General features: G+C 42.5%; 1 protein-coding gene across 9 annotated transcripts in view; it reads right to left on the bottom strand.

Moving 5' to 3' along the window:
• The window catches only part of nhsl3 (NHS like 3), a 42,912-nt gene that overhangs the window by 5,318 nt on the left and 19,988 nt on the right, over nt 1–17,606 (bottom strand). For 6 of the 9 annotated variants that reach the window (XM_029513362.1, XM_029513363.1, XM_029513364.1 and 3 more), the window contains 5 exons: nt 1,545–1,703; nt 1,267–1,310; nt 1,015–1,153; nt 343–450; nt 84–250 (listed from right to left, as the gene is read on the bottom strand). In XM_029513362.1, coding sequence (XP_029369222.1) covers nt 84–250; nt 343–450; nt 1,015–1,153; nt 1,267–1,310; nt 1,545–1,703 — 617 coding nt within the window. Of the gene's footprint in view, nt 1–83; nt 251–342; nt 451–1,014; nt 1,154–1,266; nt 1,311–1,544; nt 1,704–3,168; nt 3,252–13,223; nt 13,323–14,670; nt 15,170–17,606 lie in introns of those variants that run through there. The other 3 variants (XM_029513367.1, XM_029513369.1, XM_029513370.1) reach the window with 3 other exon arrangements.

Genomic DNA, 17,606 nt, shown 5'->3' with positions numbered 1-17,606 from the left:
TGAGAGAGGGCCATCATCTATAGCTGACTGACTAAACACACAAACCACAATGTGTGTCAGAATATTATGAATTACTTCTGTACCTCCAGTTCTGAAAGGTGAACTCTTGCTCCCTCCTTATTTGCTGCAGGAGCCCCTCCATCAACTGTAGGAATGATGACAACACCTGCTTGGCTCTCAGTAGTCTGTCCTTGGTGATTTGGGAGCTGGGTAGAATCAAGCGGCTGGAAGGTGGAGCTTCTATGCAATGCTGGAAAGATTTTGGCTCACTCAACAACATGACAACACCACCAGGAATTTATCATGTTTACTGGTTATGCAATGATGATGCTAAAAACATACCAAGCTCTTTCTGGACCTGGTTTGGTATACCCATGATGGTGGTCCTCCTGCTCCTTTTCTTGATCTTATCTAATCTTTTTACTGGGTTCAGGGGCTTGAATGTAGAACCTGAAAAAGGAAGAACTTTTTTAGAAACTGGACTTAAGGAGAGAGAATGTTGCATGAAGACTGAATTGGTCAAATGATGAGAACAATGCACGATAATGTATTTTAACTGCGGCAGATTGGATTTTCTTTAGAATTTTAACAAGTGTTTTTTAAATATATGATAAGAATACCAATCGCACTTTCTGGATGAACACACAGCATGGCACACTTTGCCTCCCAGTTATGAAGTGCAGCAGCAGTCACTGCCATCTTTAAATACTTAGAACTTTTGAGAAAACCGAAAAAGCTATGAGTGTGTGTGATTGTATGTGTGTCCCTCTTTCTTTGATTTCGCACCATGACTGCAGAGGCTCCAAGCAGCTGGGAATGAGACGTGCATGCTAAATAAGTACATGCCAGCCACCCGTCATAAAGAAATAAAGGAGGAAAAAAAAAAAAACTCCAAGTATTTTTACAAGTGCTATGATTAGCAAATTTTTTTATTAGCTGATGAATTTTTTTAGCTCTGAAATGCGGCTGCTTCCTCTTTTACACACACAAAGCAGAAACAGGGTTGTTGTATACCTTGGCGGGTGAGGACAGGCCTTGTTGACACAGAAGAGGTTACTGTGGTATCAGTATTCCCGGTGGTGGATATCGACTCTGCATAGCCACCTCTGTCCTTGGAGCTGATATCCTGTTCTGGACAGAGGGTGTCTGAGGACTATGGGACGAACACATGAGCACACACAAGCACAAATACAAAAATATTTAGGTGGCATTCATTGTGTGTAAGAAGAGCAGGGAAAATGACTCAGAGAATTTTGGCGTACTTACAGCAATGCTCTCATCATCTGGAAAGTTGACTCCATTTTTATGTTCTGCGGAAAAACAAACGGAGAGGGGTAAGACACAGAATCTGATAAACTCACCCTCAATCTGTACATTATAAACGATGCACTCTTGGGTAAAAAGGTGGATAAACTATGCCCTTTGCTTTGTGCCCTTCATTGAGAAACGGCCACCAACAAACCTGATCCAGCTTTAATGCCACAAATCTATGGCAGTATGTGGATAGGAAAGAGTAAAGTAAAGAGCCAGTGAATGTTTCTGACCTTCCAGCTGAAGTATCTTGAGCCCCTCCTGAGCCTCGGTGTGCAGGTCCTCCAGGTACTGCGGTCTGCTGCCCTCAATGAAAACATTCTCCTGCTGGTGCTGAGAGGTTGTGTAGTGCACTGTCAACCTCTTCTGGTCTTCATTGCCCTTTGGACCAGCTGTGAGAATGGAAGAAGGGAAAGCAGAAATGGTTTCCAGTTTTTCTCACAAACTAATAAGCTATGCCCAAGTGCCCCCACTGCTGCCTCTTCATCCGGTCGTAACACCAGCTCAACAAACAAAGACCTGACAGGTGAGCATTTGATCAGCTTTGCGGTGAATCCTCTGTGCCTCCACCTGGCCTGAGTGTGCATCTATTAATTACTGCATCCTTGACGTGGCACACACTTCAGATCTCATCAGATGAGCATTTTAGTGGTCAGACATCTCAGTCAGACAGTCAACGGTAAACTATTGCCTGGCTAATCCTCTGCAGTATCTGTCTTCCCCGCCGGTCACTCTGGGATTAGATAATCTGGATTGTGCACATGTAAAGATGCCTCAGGACCCCCTGCTGTGGGACGTCCTGCGTGGGAACAGGACTTGGCTCTTTTCTTCAAGGTGGCTTTACTAATTGTTAAACAACAGCTAAACACACCAAGCGACAGACAGACCGAACAGGGAAAAAAAAAAAAAAAAACAGTCAGTAGAAGCAAAGCCTGCTATGTCCCTGACCGCTTTTGTTCACTTATCTCAGAACACAATATTGGGGTTTTGTAGAAGTTCAATGATTGCACCTCTTCTGAACCAGCCAAAACAGTACAACATTTGATTGTTTACCTTTGTGTTGCATGCATCATGTGTTAGTTGGGAACACAAGCTAATATAGTACGTAAAGCATAACGAAGTGGGTATGAATGTGTAGGGCATGGCCTACAGAAAATCACTCATGTAAAGCAGCTCTTTAGTCGAAGGTCAGTGTGCAGTGTCCTCTTTCCCTCTTTTGTCACATTCAACACTGTGGCTCTCAGTCTCACCTGGTTAGGTAATACTGTGCAAGTGTCAATGTACATACTGCACAAGTCTGTGTGTAAGGCAACAGACACTCCCACCACTTTCAGACTGGATTCACACAGGTGAGACGGCCCAGACACAATGCCTGCCCCTGTGTGGCTGTGGGAAAAAGGGGAAGTCTAAGGACCTCTATTAGACTCAGCAATTCACCACTTATATTACTCATTACTGGTGAGGTACTGTAAACAACAGTTGTGATTAGCGGGAGCCCTCCCTGAGAGTCCACCAGAAGGTTTAGGGTTTTTGGTTGATTAAGACGATCGTCAGAAAATCAGTTAAGCCTTTTATCTCATTAGAGAGGACCCCAACCCTGCCTTTAACCTCAGTTCTGGCATGCCAGTGTTTGTATGTTTGTGTGAGACAGAGACCACAACTGTTACAAGAAATCAATCCCATCTTTCACTATAACAAAAATACATACACCAATCCATCACATCACAGCCTCAACAGTGAAACGAAACACTTAATACCAGAACCCCATCCATCAAAGCTAGAAGTAGTCTTATAAACCAGCATTCATTTCTGTTGGGAAGCTAAAGTCAAAGCTACTCCTGGTGAGTCAGCACTCACCCTTCTTCTTGAAGACAGACAGCAGAGAGTGGAGGCTCTTCCTCAAGTAAACCACCATGCCTACATTAGTGCCATGACAGACCAAAACTCGAAAGGCTGTGGTAAAGCAAAGAATTATCCAGCAGGTCTTCCTCTTCCTGCCACTTGTGAGAGAAAAAAAAAATCTAGATCAAAACAACTTCCAGACCCTCTGAACTGCGAGGACAGAAAAATGTTATGAGCTTGAAAGCAGAAGATGAAGAGGAGAGAGAGTCTCTCTCTCTCTCCTGCACACTGTCTGAGTGACTCGGGGAGGACGAGTGAACAGTAAGATCTGCTTCCAGCCAAAGCAGCCTGTCCCAGCTGCCTTATCCCTGAGCCTGATACCCTCCTCCCTCCCCCATGCTCTGCTCCCTCTCTCCCTCTGCTTTGCTTGGTTGCTCACACTGGCTCCATCCATTGCTATTCCCTCTCTATTGTCAAATGAAGACCCCCCCCCCCCCCCAGCAAAATGGTTGTCAAAGTTCAGCTTTCATGAGGCTTCCACCCCCATGTCTCTCAATATACACAAACACGTGCAAGTGTATAGACACACAGCAATCATGCCAACCCCCAGATTAAACCTGAGTGATTTTACATTTAGAAGATTAAAAACAGTTTTAAAAAGAAAAGAATGTTGAACAAAAGAAATTCCCTTTCCTCCTATCTTAACAGGAGGAAAGCTTGATTTATCTTGACATCCTGGGGATTCAAAGATTTTGATCAAAGTTTTAAAGACTTGTTTGAGTTGAGCAAATACACCTTACATCGTCAGAACAATCAGCAACAGCAAACCTCAGAACCCATTGTTGGTGGTAAACAAAACATAACTGAATGACTTAGAAGTCTGTTATTTATTTCTCCTGTGATGAATGTGATGCAGCAGTAGAAGCTATTCTCTTTGTGTTTACTGTCATCTCTTCCAACTCTGAGCAGAATAAAAGCTACAACTGCACCATAATCACAGATATATTTTAAGGTTATAAAATTCTACTTGTCATTGTCTCATCTCTAATGAGAGCCTTGAGCATCATGCGTCGGTCTGACTCACATTATCAAAGTGCTGCTGGGGCTACTTTTGACAGCAGAGGCCATGTCCCTGTGATGGAAAACAAGGAAACAATTTCAATGTAGAGTGCATCTATATCACAGCATCACTTTCTCCACTGCCCATCTCCACCCCTCTGTCTCTGCCAATCTCTCCCTCTTTGCAGTTTCTTGCCTTTCTCTTCCTGTCTGCCCTTTAGCCTTGAAGCTACAGAGTTTGGGTTTGACTTACAAATAGCTGACATAGCCTCACTTCATCATCTCTGATGGTGTTGAGTGTGTGGAGGAGTTTCTATGAGCCTACAACTGTTTCATTAAAAAACTGCAGAAGGCATGAAACACAAAAACCTAAAAGACAGATTTTTCGCCAAACACACAACTGGTGCTGTGTCCTGGGATTATTTCACTTGCCCTCTGAATGGATGTTTATTCCCAATGGGAATGAACAGCAGGGGGCTACAGCTGGCTCGTACGCCTGACCAGCTGGAGGGTAGTAACACAATTACTTTTACCCACACTGCACTAGCACAGGACTCCTGGCACTTGAAAATTGAAGTGGGGATACTAAGCTTCTTCAGTGAGGAAATGGCCACAGTGTTGAGGGGTCAGACTGACCAGCCTGGGGTGCTGGCTGTGGTTCAGCTCCGGGGTTAGCAGGGCTGGAACAAGCTGAGGCCTTCAGGAGAACAGCTTTAGACACGGGAGCCACGCCAAAGGATTAATGCTGCCACTAGCTTAACCTGTCCATCTCGTTGCCTCACTCCTCCTGGCATTTGTGCTCCCTCTATCACCGCTTGTCACCTAGCAATCATCCCATTCCTTTACCACCATGTTTTTAGTTTATTTCTCAAAGTATCCTCTGGATGACAACACTCAGGCAGCGAACTCGTACTCATTATCTCCTAATCCATATAAATTTTTGGAAGCCAGATGACCAATATGGGGCATGTGGGGGCTTATGTGCATATGAAAACTGCTTTGCTCTGTGGCGATTTGGCTCTTTAAGTTCCAAACACTCCCTTTCCCCCAGAATAAATCTGTCCACACCCAGTCCCCTCAAGGCAGACCTTTTCTAAGTGCCAATTTTGGGGGTCTCTGTCCCGGCATGTGTACCCCCCTGTTGTTAACCAAGACCCTCATATCAATATTAATTAGATGGCCTAAACAGACACCATCTGGTCTTTGGGGAGAGGGCAGAGGGGAGAGAGGGGCTTCATATCCCTTTGATTCAATGAGCACAACCCACCATTCCACTGCATAAGCCAAGTAACCCAGAAATAGACCAGAGGAAAGTAGTATACTAACTCTGTGCTAATGTAGATTCCCCAAACTCACACTTGAACCAAATAGATGACAGATATTTGACTGCCAAACAATTCCCTTAAACAATTTAAAATCAAGCAGCATGACATTTGAAGGTATAATTTGCTGAACTCCAAAGATAACATAAATCAGCTGAGCCAGACTTGTTAGCAGGTCAAACTGCCTGTTGAAGAATAGAAAGCCAAAAAGCACTTGGCTCATTAGTAAGAGCCATGTTCAAAAAACAACTGTAATGATCCGACATGCCACTCTCTTTCACTGATTTACATCTCATGATGCAGAATAGCCTGAGCACTAGAATTAGATATGCACTATAGTATTTACAGTATGTAGTTAGCATCTCCTCATGACAAACACCACACATTCAAAAAAACAAGATGATAACAAAGAGAAGAGGATGAGATATCTAATAAAAGGTCTCAATTCTGTTTTATCAGAACAGAGAGACAAACATATCTCTGAGGAGAAATGACTCAAACAAGCTGGTCTGTGTCAATGCTGTCATTCCTTGCACACACCCATGTAGCTTCTGGCTCCACTAGGGAGAGCTGCATCAACTCTAACTCTTGTCTCTGCAAGTATGAGACTGTAGAAACAGCAGGTCATCTGCTGAGTATGTTTAATGAAGGCACTGTTCCTGGAGAAAAGGCAGTTACATGTGAAATAAAACCCTCAGTGGACTGACCAAGTCCTGACCAAGGGTTGATTGAAAAATGCAATGTCGTGAATATTAGCTCATCTTATGTCCTCGGCTCACCCTCTCATTTGCTGTACCGAGGAGGCAGAGACAAAGTGACAGAGAGAGAGGGAGGGAGAGACCACTGTTCTGCCTTTGTCATAATCTCAACATCAGTATCGGGTGAGCATAGGCGCCACTGGACCATAAGGAGTTACAGGGTTTCCACTTTACGCCAAGCTGCACTTGAAAACAGACACAGTGTGTGCATCAATGGGTGTGTGTTTCAATGAGGACATGCTGGGTGCACTAGAAAGGCACATGGGAAAACAAGGAAGAGCATGTAAAGTGAAAAATGAAATGTGAAAAACATAAACAAACGCGTTTTTATCTCCTGTGAGATTGGTACATAGACACCTATCAAAATACAAGCAGAAAATCTTTTAGAGGCTCAGTAATTTCCCAAAACTTTTGGTCCAAGCAAACCCAAACAGATTTAAACTTTGCAAAATATGCTATGTTTGTGTTAACATTTTCTACTTGCAGTGGTGGATAAATCCACTTATTTACATCAGCAGGCCAGTATGTATGTATGGAATAGAATTTAAAATAACAAATGTTCAGACAAACGGAACCTTATATCAGGATTGTGGTTACAGGCTTGTGGTAACTACATTGTTTTGGTTTTATCAACATATAGCATTATCAGTCTAACACATTAACACGTGTTTACACTTCAGCATTCTCAGTGCTACTGATGGATATACAGCGGCGACTCTGACCAATGACCTTTATTTTATTGCAACATCATTTTCTCCAGTGCACTTACTCTTTCTGTCTGTACTGGAAGAAGGGTTAAAATGTGACTGGCAATAAACCTCCAACCACTGAAACACACAAGTGCGCGCGCGCGCGCACACACACACACACACACACACACACACACACACACACAGATGTCATTATTCAGCTCATTGGTGCACCCCTGATTTGTATTCTATGGCTGCTGTAGTGGACTTGAGTTATGAGAGCCCCTCCATTGGGTGGTATAGCATTAACCAGAGGCAGAGAGATGTATACTAACCTCCAAACCTTGTACGAGTACATCCGGTGGAATATTTCATGTTTCACGTACCTTGTTGTGACAATATCTCACAATGTTTGCAGGTGGCCCACTCAGAAGAAAATATAACTTTAGATTACACTAGCTGTATTTATCTGATCCTATCTAATCCTTAAGAGATGGATTAAAAATAAAACATACAAAATGTAAAACTTGCACTACAGGATGCTGGAGGTGTTGTGAGATGACAGCAGAGATGAGGTGTGTGACAGAAGGAGAAGGGCAGAGGAAATGGGAATAGGAGAGGGGGAGGGTACAGGGCAGGAGGAGGACATAAATCACAGAGTACAGTAAGTGACACCTCTACTGATTACAGGTTATGCAGTGGCCTTGTGCAAAGCTCTTAAAATATTGCTCAGATACCAGGACAGTTTACAAGTAGTTGAGCTGACATCACTGTATTCAACATTATATCAGCTCAATCAACACACACAGTTCCTTGATAGTGCATTGTACTGTATGTCCTAACCTAACCTGGTGTCACTTCACCAGATATCAGCCCCGTATTTACTGCACCTCTTAATCCTGACCTGGAGCAGAATGTAAACCTGAGCTGACTGACTGCACTCCAGGACCCTCTGCCACGACACACACACACACCCTAAGCTAAACTTAGCTGCTGGAGCCCCCACTGCCCTTAAAAATAGCTACAATTATATGTTTGTAATCATCCCCCTCTCACTCTCTCTTCTCTCTCCTCTCTCTTTCAACCAGTTAAGGGGATTGTGGTTATTTTTCCTGAAGGTGAATGAGCTGTTTCTGCTGCTTCTCATTCCAACTTAAGAGCTTTTTTGAGAGACAAATTGAAAAGAGCCCTGGAAAGTTAGAGCATGAGACACACAAAAGTATGCGAGAACAAAGTATGGTGAAAGGAATAAATCAGACTCAACTGTTTTCAATGTAGAGCCAAAGAGACTTTTTCCAGGTATGAACATAATATACGAGACGAAAACTTCACAGGCTATGCGGGTTATCAAAGACAATGTTTCCCTCATGTTGGGCTTGTTTGACTGATGACGTAATGAAAGACCAAGGGCCTCTGCACAGATGCATCTTTGAGGAAGACAGGACATAACAGGACAGAACAGGTTTAATGCCCTCAAGTGGGACTCCTTTGTTGGGCCTTAGTTAGCTGGTTCGGACTGGTTTGGGCTTGAAACACATCTCCATAAAAAGTGGGCATATTAATATTTTCTTGTGATATATAATCATGTATTTATGTATACCTGTATTTATGTATTTAACATATTAGGAAAATTGCTAGTTCATTGCTCTGCTGAAAGTTGGATGATAAGCCAACCTGATTAACATATCCAAAAAATGACATGTACACTAAAATAGCTATTTTTGACATTTTTGCTATTGCTTCATTGCCATAGCTGTTAACCTGAAATATTCTGCATCAGTTCAGCATCGGACTTAATTTCTTTACTCATTAAAAAGCTGTCTACAGGGGTAACAAGAAACATTTATCTGACTGAATGGACCTGTCAGTAAGAAGCTGACACGTAACACTGCCAGTGAGATGGTAAAGGCGTCTATTTCGCATAAAAAAAAATAAATCAATCTTTCACACTTAGCAGCTATAAAAATTGCCAACCTCCACGACCTTCTCTGAATTGCAACAATGACACAAAATCATAATGTCACAGTCTGGTCCAATTAGTAAAACAGAATGTTTGCCTGACTGTCCTTGTAAACCAGAATGTCACTTACATCATGTAATTCTCCCAATTCTCCACTGAAAGGCAGGAAGCGATCATAAAGATTTACAGAAGTTAACTTTTCTGTGATACAACTATCCCTAGTTCTTTTCCGTACATTGACTCCATTAATGGGCTAATTACATGTGATTCAGCCACCAACTGCTGTGACAGTGAGCTATGCATATAGAAGCTGTTACAATGTAAAATATTATCCCATGCGTTCAGGCTGAAGCCCTCACTCTGTCACTGTGGAAATGTTGATGCTTTTCAGCATCATCAACATCATCAAGTGAGGCGAAAAAGAGAGAGAGCGGATAAAAGAAAACATCTGTTGATGTTCTGTGCTGTGAAATATCAATGAAGAGACAGTTTTAAGTTCATTTGACTATGCATCACTGAAATCACACCAGACACATTAGGCTTGAACAGATGTAGTCTGTTTTCAATACACGCTACACATGTAACTCACACACACACCAAAACACACAACACACATGCACAGGCAACAAAACTATGCAGAAGTGTTACAATATGTGAGGGTGCGTGAAAGCAAATGAGTGTTGTGGGATTGTGTGTGTCAGGTTGTGCACGCGCCTCCTGCCCACAGAAAACAACAACTATATTCTGCCAATTGTGTGGCTTCATTAGTGTTGTAGAAAAACACTCTTCCTCATCACTCTTCATCAGTGAAATCCCATTATTCACCGTCAATGAACTGAGCTCTTTTGTAAACAAGTCAAAAGCATTTTGGCTGAATCAGTTTGAAAACACTTGTAAATCGCTTTGAAAAGAAGGTTGTGTGTTAGATTAAGGTTGTTGCCAAATGTTGAAGTGGAAAAAGAGGCCTTGGCTGGCAGCGACCTGACACCATCTGCTTGGCACCAATACTCATCTCCGCAGTCCACCGTCTCTGCCTACATGAGTCCGAGGTCTCCTGACAGCAGAGAGATGACATAACTCAAGTAGTTGATGATGCAAAAATACCCAAAGCATTACAACAGTTGACTCAGTTTGTATTTTATAAATTATTGTTTGCCAGAGGCCATTTGCAAAAAGCATTAATCTTAAAGAACGAGCTGAATTTTAGATGCGGAGCTACTCGGTGGTCTGCTATATGAGGGAGGTTTTGTGTGCCACTAATTTTGATCTTGCATAATAATGTTGAGCAATACAGTTTGTATGTCATGACAAAACAATATGTAAGAATACATGAATGTCTGAGTACAAATGTAACAGTTCACAGCCTTAATTATTTCTATCTTACAGCAATAAATTTGTGTTACTGCCACAAGGTTACACTGGGTGATTTACAGATAACAATTTTTAAAATACTCAATCTAATTGACCCTTATTGGCGTCCACATTTCCTGTCTGACCACAGTGCCAGATAATCAGATTATTTGAAGGAAAATAACATCTCTTACAGTTCTAAAGCTTTCCTGAAAATGCAAAAGTTGTACAAATATTACGTTGTTATGGTGCTGGGCAAATGTTGGTAAATATTCCTGATTTTATGGTCATGAAGATCCAAAAACATTAGGTCAGATCTGCAGAAAGCCAGATTTAATTTTTTCCAGCAGAAGGAGGAAAGTAAATCCCCCCTTAATTGATAGATAACTTAATTTCACTGAAGATTAACCTTAGGTTTGATTTTGCTTTCTTCTCCATCAGCAGGACAGGACATGCTTAAGACTGTCACAAGTCTCAGATTACAGATTGGACACATGGTTGAAAAATAACAGCCGAGCCAAAAGCTGAAAAAGCCTTTGAGTAGCAGGGTCACGTAAAGGTTTGTGTGTGTGTTTGATGTTCTAATTGAATTTAGGTAGTGATGCAGGAAGCTACTGGACTGAGCCCCATTACAGAGCAATCCACACACTGAGTCTTTTTATACTGACGACAGAAATCCAGCCACTGATTTGAGCAGCAACATGGTTTACACATGGTCAGAACCAGAGCTGTGTGGTGACTTGAATTAAATGTTACTCAAATACAACGTTCAATGGCAGAACTTACATATTGCACCTGTCCATGTTATGGTTTTAATAATATTTTAATTTAATTGTTCAACACCTTACATCTAACATATTATTACGCCCTAAATTAGCTAATGTGTGTAATCCATTCATTGGATAAACAGTTGTTTTTTTATCCAATGAACGGATAGTCCAGTCTCCTCAGTGCAAGTTCATGATTGCATGCAAATGGCGGCTCAAGTTAAATTTTTGGTTCAGTCATAAAGTTGCAAACTTGCAAATGCTCCAAAAGCCCTTTATTTTTGCATGGGCGAGATTTGCTAAAGAGTTGTGGCTCATTAAAAGGAATGATTGCAACTTGAAAGTGTTCTGCAGTTGCCATCCAGTGAGTAAAAATTTGCTATGCTACATTTAGGGAAAGAGTACTCAAACTAACCACAATTGCATGCTGCCAAAAATGTCCTTTCAGTTTAAAAGAGGGAAACAAAAGCTCCCAGTGCTGAAGGACATAAGATGAGAGAACCGAGGGGAGAGGCAATCTCCCTTCCTCTCCAGTTTGGTGCAATGGGCCAGAGCCTGATGGCACAGGTAAAACATTGACAAAGACAATTAAAGAAGGCAGAGTTAAGAAAGGCTGCACTGCCCTTAGGGTCCTACTGTCACAGGAGGGAGGTGAGGGGTGTGGAAAGGCTTCTCACTGGCTTTGGAACAGACCATGGTACTTAGTCTACAGCACAGAAAAAAGAAAAATTCTGAAGATGTAGATGGAGACAAATGGGAGACAGAAGAAAGAACCAACACAGAGGTGGGTTACAGAAAGAGTCATTCTTCCCATTGTTACATCTCCTGTGATGAAAAATATGGCTTGAAAAGCAGCAGAAAAAACACAGAATCAAGGGAAATGGAGGAACTTGTGTGCAGGTATTTCCTGCCTGTGCGGAAAATGAGAAAAAGGAGTGCACAGATAGAAACAGCAACAGAACATGACAGGATGGGACGAGGTGTAGGCGGGATAGATAACAACAAGAAAAGTCATCTTCTCTTTATCCAACTGTGTGGTGCCTAAGCTCTCTGAGGGGAGTGACTGACTTTGACTGTGGCACGTAGTAAATGGGATCTTCAAAGGAGGACCATGAAGAGAACGTCTTATCCCTGCTTAGAGAAATCAAAAGGCTTACGCAAGCCAAACCCAGCAGGATAATGGAATATGGAATATCACACTGCACAAGACAGTCGGAATGAAAATGGCAGGGAAATTCAGGGGCAGCCTTATTCTCAAATTAAACACATCACTACACACTGTGTTCATGTCTTTGTCCCCTATTCCTATTATATTCTCTCCACTAAAGTCACCTTCCCTCTATTCTCCCTCCCTAATGCTGTCATCAGTTTTAATTTTAATTCAACTCTCAATCTGTAAACCACCCCCCCCCTCTTTTTTTTTGCCATTTTTTCACAGTCAAATGCAAGAAGTCTTAGTAAATCTCACTGTGTCCAAAATGCAAATGTCACACCTTTGCAAGGTGGAAGATAAATAACAAGCTGACAATCCCAAAGTCAAGGAGATAAATGAGAGCAAGCAGAGTGAAGTGAGGAGGAATGAGATGGGAAAGCAAAAGGCCACAATATGTCCTGATATTTCTAATTTTTACAGTAATGTTGCGTATTAGGTGGATTCATTCTTAAGTCTCATTTTAATTCAGCGATGTACTGAGTCCAGTGATAAAGCCAAGCTGAGGTTATCACTGCAGTGGACAGTTATGAGAAGGTAATGTGAAACATCTGCAGATGTTGTATTGCATGATTTTATAAAATATCAAAAAAGTGTGTGTGCCTGACTCCCTCCACATCACTGACCACCTGTGGATGTAAAATGAGTTCACAGTCAGCTAATCTTAGCTGGTGCGGCCGCTGAGTGCTCACATCACCAGATGAACTGGCATCTTTGTGACTCTTGAGCTGAGCTGGAAACATCTCAACTCTTATCATCTTTACTGTCGCAAATAAGAAAAGTTATCTTTTGGAGAACTCAGCTGGTTTCCGAGCTCAATGGAAAACATATCAGCAGCAGCTTTCATGGTCATGGCTTATCATGAAAATAATATCCGCCCATAAAATGACGACAGGGTGATAGGTGACTAAGCAAAAGCCGGTGGAATCGTGGGATGAGTGGATGAATGGGCGACCTTGAGCACAAATGCAGAAACAACCATGGAGTGCATGTGTGAGATCCAGTCGTCTCCCAGTCTGTGAAGAGCCCGCAGTGTCAACAGCCCCCTCAGGTGCTGTGAAGGACACAAGGATTCTGGATTGGAGTGCAGCCTAAACCACAGAGATGACACATATTTCAGGCGCACATATGAGGATCTGTTCACTGAGCTAATCTCTGGCTTGTTACATTATCCTACTACAACTATAGGCTACAGTACTGCAGCACAGAGACCATGCGCTGTGTAGTAGCTGCCTCTTTTGTAGTTTAATCCATTAGCTACGGTTTACTGGTATATAAATAAGACCAACATGAAGCAAACTAAAGGAAGATTGCATCAACAGCCACCATCCCCCTTCTTTTGCTCAATCCGGCTTTGACTTGATTTGATTTGATATAATCCACAAATGAGAAGCCACGATTATCTAGCTCAAAAAGTGACTGAGCCTAATTTCGACCTGCTCTGAGAAGTTCGGTGCTTCTGTGCTGAATGGGTGTCCATGCGTAAGGAAATGGGCTGGAATGTGGGAATGCATTCACACCCCAGGTTTCTGAATAAACTCCCAATGAATGAGGGTGGTGAATACTGGAGAACAGAAAACAGCAGTCGCACTCCCTCACCCACACAGACATCGACCACCCTGAGAGATAAACAAAACAAGATGTGTTTGGATGCACACAAGGTCATTATCTATTATGATCACAGAAGTATTTATGCTGACTAATGCGCACAAAGGAGAAATCTCAGTGGCTGATTATCTGACAATCTGTCTCTGTCACTGTGAGCTTGTGTTAAACCTGTTATTCAGGTAGGATTTTTTGTTGCTGTTGCTTCAGGGACAGTTAACAGAGACAATGAGCAGCGTGGGACAGGGTAAGCTCTGTTTTCCACTGCAGCTATAGTGGTCTGGCAATAACATAGTCATAAAGTAAGCCCCCCTCCCCACACACACACACACACACACACACACACACGCCTGCACACTGTGGCATTAAAGGTTTGGGGGGGAGGGGGGTGGTTTGGTAAACCTTATAAAAATCCTGTGCTACACTTCTCATCTGTCAGCTGGAAAAACAAACGACCAGAACAACAACAGGGCAAAAAACAAACAATGAAACCTTCACACAAACACAGACAACCATCTTCTGCACAGTTGTGCAATAAGCGGTAAACCTTGAAGCTGACTAAAGTAAAGTCAGCAGTGGAATAATGTCACTTTGCAGCTGAAAAGGCTTAGTGTAGGAACTAATTCTCATGCCCATGACCACACACAAGTCATCACCAATTTCTTCCCCTCTTAAGTTCTTTACCTTCAAGATAAGTCACATTTGACGAGAATAGAATAAAAATCACAATTTTGAAATGAACATCTGTGACAATGAAAATATATGTTTCCCCTTCAGACATTTCAAACACCTCTTACCTGTTCTCAGTTTGTCTGGACGACTGAACAGCCAAAAGCCTTTTGATTTTTCCCGGACAGGATTTGGGGACAGGGGTGCAGAGAAGTTTTTCTCTGTCTCCACCTTCTTCTTCTTTTGTATGCTGTTCCCCATTCTGGGGCAGTCCTGAAGCCCCCTAAAGGGGGTCTATCATCTTGCTGTTGAGTAACATTACATTGGTATTCCTTCTCGTAAGATGTTTCCACAGTCCCCCACGCTCCAGCATGAAAACCCACCCTGAGTCAGTGACGTGCTCCTGAATCCCTGTAGTCAAATCATTCCTGCTGATTCAGTCTTGCTGACACACATACACACCTAAAGACCCAATGACACCATTCCTCTCAAACAAAATACACTCTGGCTGAAATTCTATCGTGCACACACACGGATCCAGAACACAAAAATGCCATGAAAACACTCCAATCAGCCCTATTCTCCGAGCTGACACACTTCTAATCATGAACCTCCAGCTGCTGGAGCAACGGCAGTATCCACTGACAAGCTCACTACCAAGTGTGTGTGTGAGTGCAAGTGCCCCTCCCACTCTATGCCTCTGTGTAGCTGCACTCTCAGGCTAAGCTTTCACACAGCTGAGCATTTTTACTCTTGGAGAGGGTAACACAAAGACTTACACGCATACACACACACACACACACACACACACACACACACACTTACAAAGCACATCAAAAGATTAATAAATCGTCCTTGAGTGGCTAATGGAACACTTCAGCTGTGTACCTTGCCTGATTTCCTATATGAGTGAGCAGTGATCAGTTTTCAATATTGCAAACCATTATGAGTACAGATGACAGATCCTGTCAACACAATATGGTGATGAAGAAAACACAGATTCCACTGACACATGCAGCGCTGACAGCTGCTGATTCGAACAGAGCAGTATCTATTTGCAGGAATGAGTAATAAAAAGCAGGTCAATATATGACCATGATCAGAAGTGTTTCATCTTCTTACTCATCATCATCACAAACTGAGGTACCGGAAAGAGGTGGAAATTACAAAGAGTGAAAAGGATACTCAATAATTCAGCTGATCTATACTGGTGCATTGGCTGTCTGGCACCTTTTGAAACTCCTCACAACACACATAAACAAGCATGAGTCCAAACATAGAGATAGCAACCGGAAAGAGCAGGATATATGCCAGTCAGCTGGTCAGACAGATCAAAGCTTCTTTTGAGATGAGAACTTTTTAGCTATGCTTAGAGAGAATACAGATGCTGCTCCAGATGTAGCATACAAAGAAGCTGGGGAGACTCTGCAGAGGCATCACTGCTTAGGTTAAATAGCGTAATATTACAATAATGCTACACAACAGTTTGGTAAGATGAATTGCAAACCTCTGAATCTTTCATGTAACTTATTAATGTCCCTGGTTCTTATGTTCTGGTTTCCCCCTCCCACCTTCCTCGCAGCCCCAAAAATTAAGAGTTCCTCAACATCAGGCATGTTCCACATCCATAAAGACCTTTGCCATTTTTCAGTGGCAGTAACACCGCTCCAGGAGCTTGTAGATCAATATCAGTCATCCAGGAGGAGGTTGTAGGGAGATATATGGAAGATGAGAAATGATATGAGCCCATTTCATGTGAGACTGATTTTCCATGTTGGCACAAAATGGAAGACAGAAAGGAGAGTGATGATGGAGAGGAAGAAAATTAAACCATGAACTTCTCATCACAGCCACCCTGATCACGTTTCCTCACATCCCTCTGATGTGTAGAGAACTGCCGGAAGATAAAAAGCGGTCCAATAAAAAGCCGATTTACTGACTGAGAGGGAAAGGGGGGCAATGAGGAAGGGGAGACTTGCAGGGTTGCAGGAACAATAATCTATAATCTTTCACTGTTTGCAGTATAAAAGAGAATTCTTTTTGTGTCTTCAGAGGAGAAGTAGTTAACTGGGACTTTCCAATGTACAAGAATACTCAAAGTTTGCTAATGTATCTGCGTGAGAGACAGAGAAAGAAGTGAGAGCATGATGTCACTTAAGCAAAGTGTAAACTGAGCTGTGCTAAACTGATCAGAGAGAGATGCGGCTTCCAAAGGCAGCCCCAACAGAACCACACCCAGTACATTTGTCCTGGTAGAGTACTCCGAGTACACAGACTCATCAGTCATAGAGGGCATTAGACAATCTGTCGGTATCTGTGTGTGTCTGCACCGTGCCTTCACCTAGAAGCTGCAATGTACCATGTCAAATGTGCCCTAGATGCATTTAAATATGAGTATGATCAAAGTCTGTGTCACTGTCAAGAGAGATTTTAGGTTTTGACAGCTGTGGGTAACTCAAAGAAGAGCAAAAAACGAGTCAGTCTGTGTGTAAGTGCCTGTGAGTGTGCGTGCACATGCGTACATTAAAGAACAGCAGTGTAGAGGAATGCCTTTGTGAGGGAATAGTCGTCGGGGGATGTGGTTGTCAGGGTGACCATTACTGGGGACACAGGAAAGGGTAGGAGAATCTACCTTTTAAAATGTTTCTGTGAGGATTTTTATTGGTGCGCATGTATGTGTGTGTCTGAGGCTCGGGGACATCTGAGTCTAGTGGTCTGAACCGCAACATTTATTTAAAACAGTTGCAAAATAATATAATAAAGGTGGTCATTGCTGATTGACCTGAATGACCTTGATGGGCTCCATCACCACATCTGTCAACATCAGCCAAGCACTCCCATCTTGTGGCAATACTCTGCTATGGCAATACAAAAAACAACCTAAGGACACGACGGAAAGCACTCAAACTCATTCCCCGACTCAAAACTGAACTGAAACTGCAGCTCTGCAGTTGGATGTTATTAATTGTGCAACCTACTGGCAGATGCAAAAATGCTATTGTCCGCCATCTACAGGCAAGGAAAGTAATAAAACTGCAGTTCTTCATGTCGTCTTTGTATTTTT

Source organism: Echeneis naucrates, chromosome 11 (assembly GCF_900963305.1).
Source record: "Echeneis naucrates chromosome 11, fEcheNa1.1, whole genome shotgun sequence".
Lineage (NCBI taxonomy): Eukaryota > Metazoa > Chordata > Actinopteri > Carangiformes > Echeneidae > Echeneis > Echeneis naucrates.
This window is presented reverse-complemented; position numbering and strand designations above follow the sequence as displayed.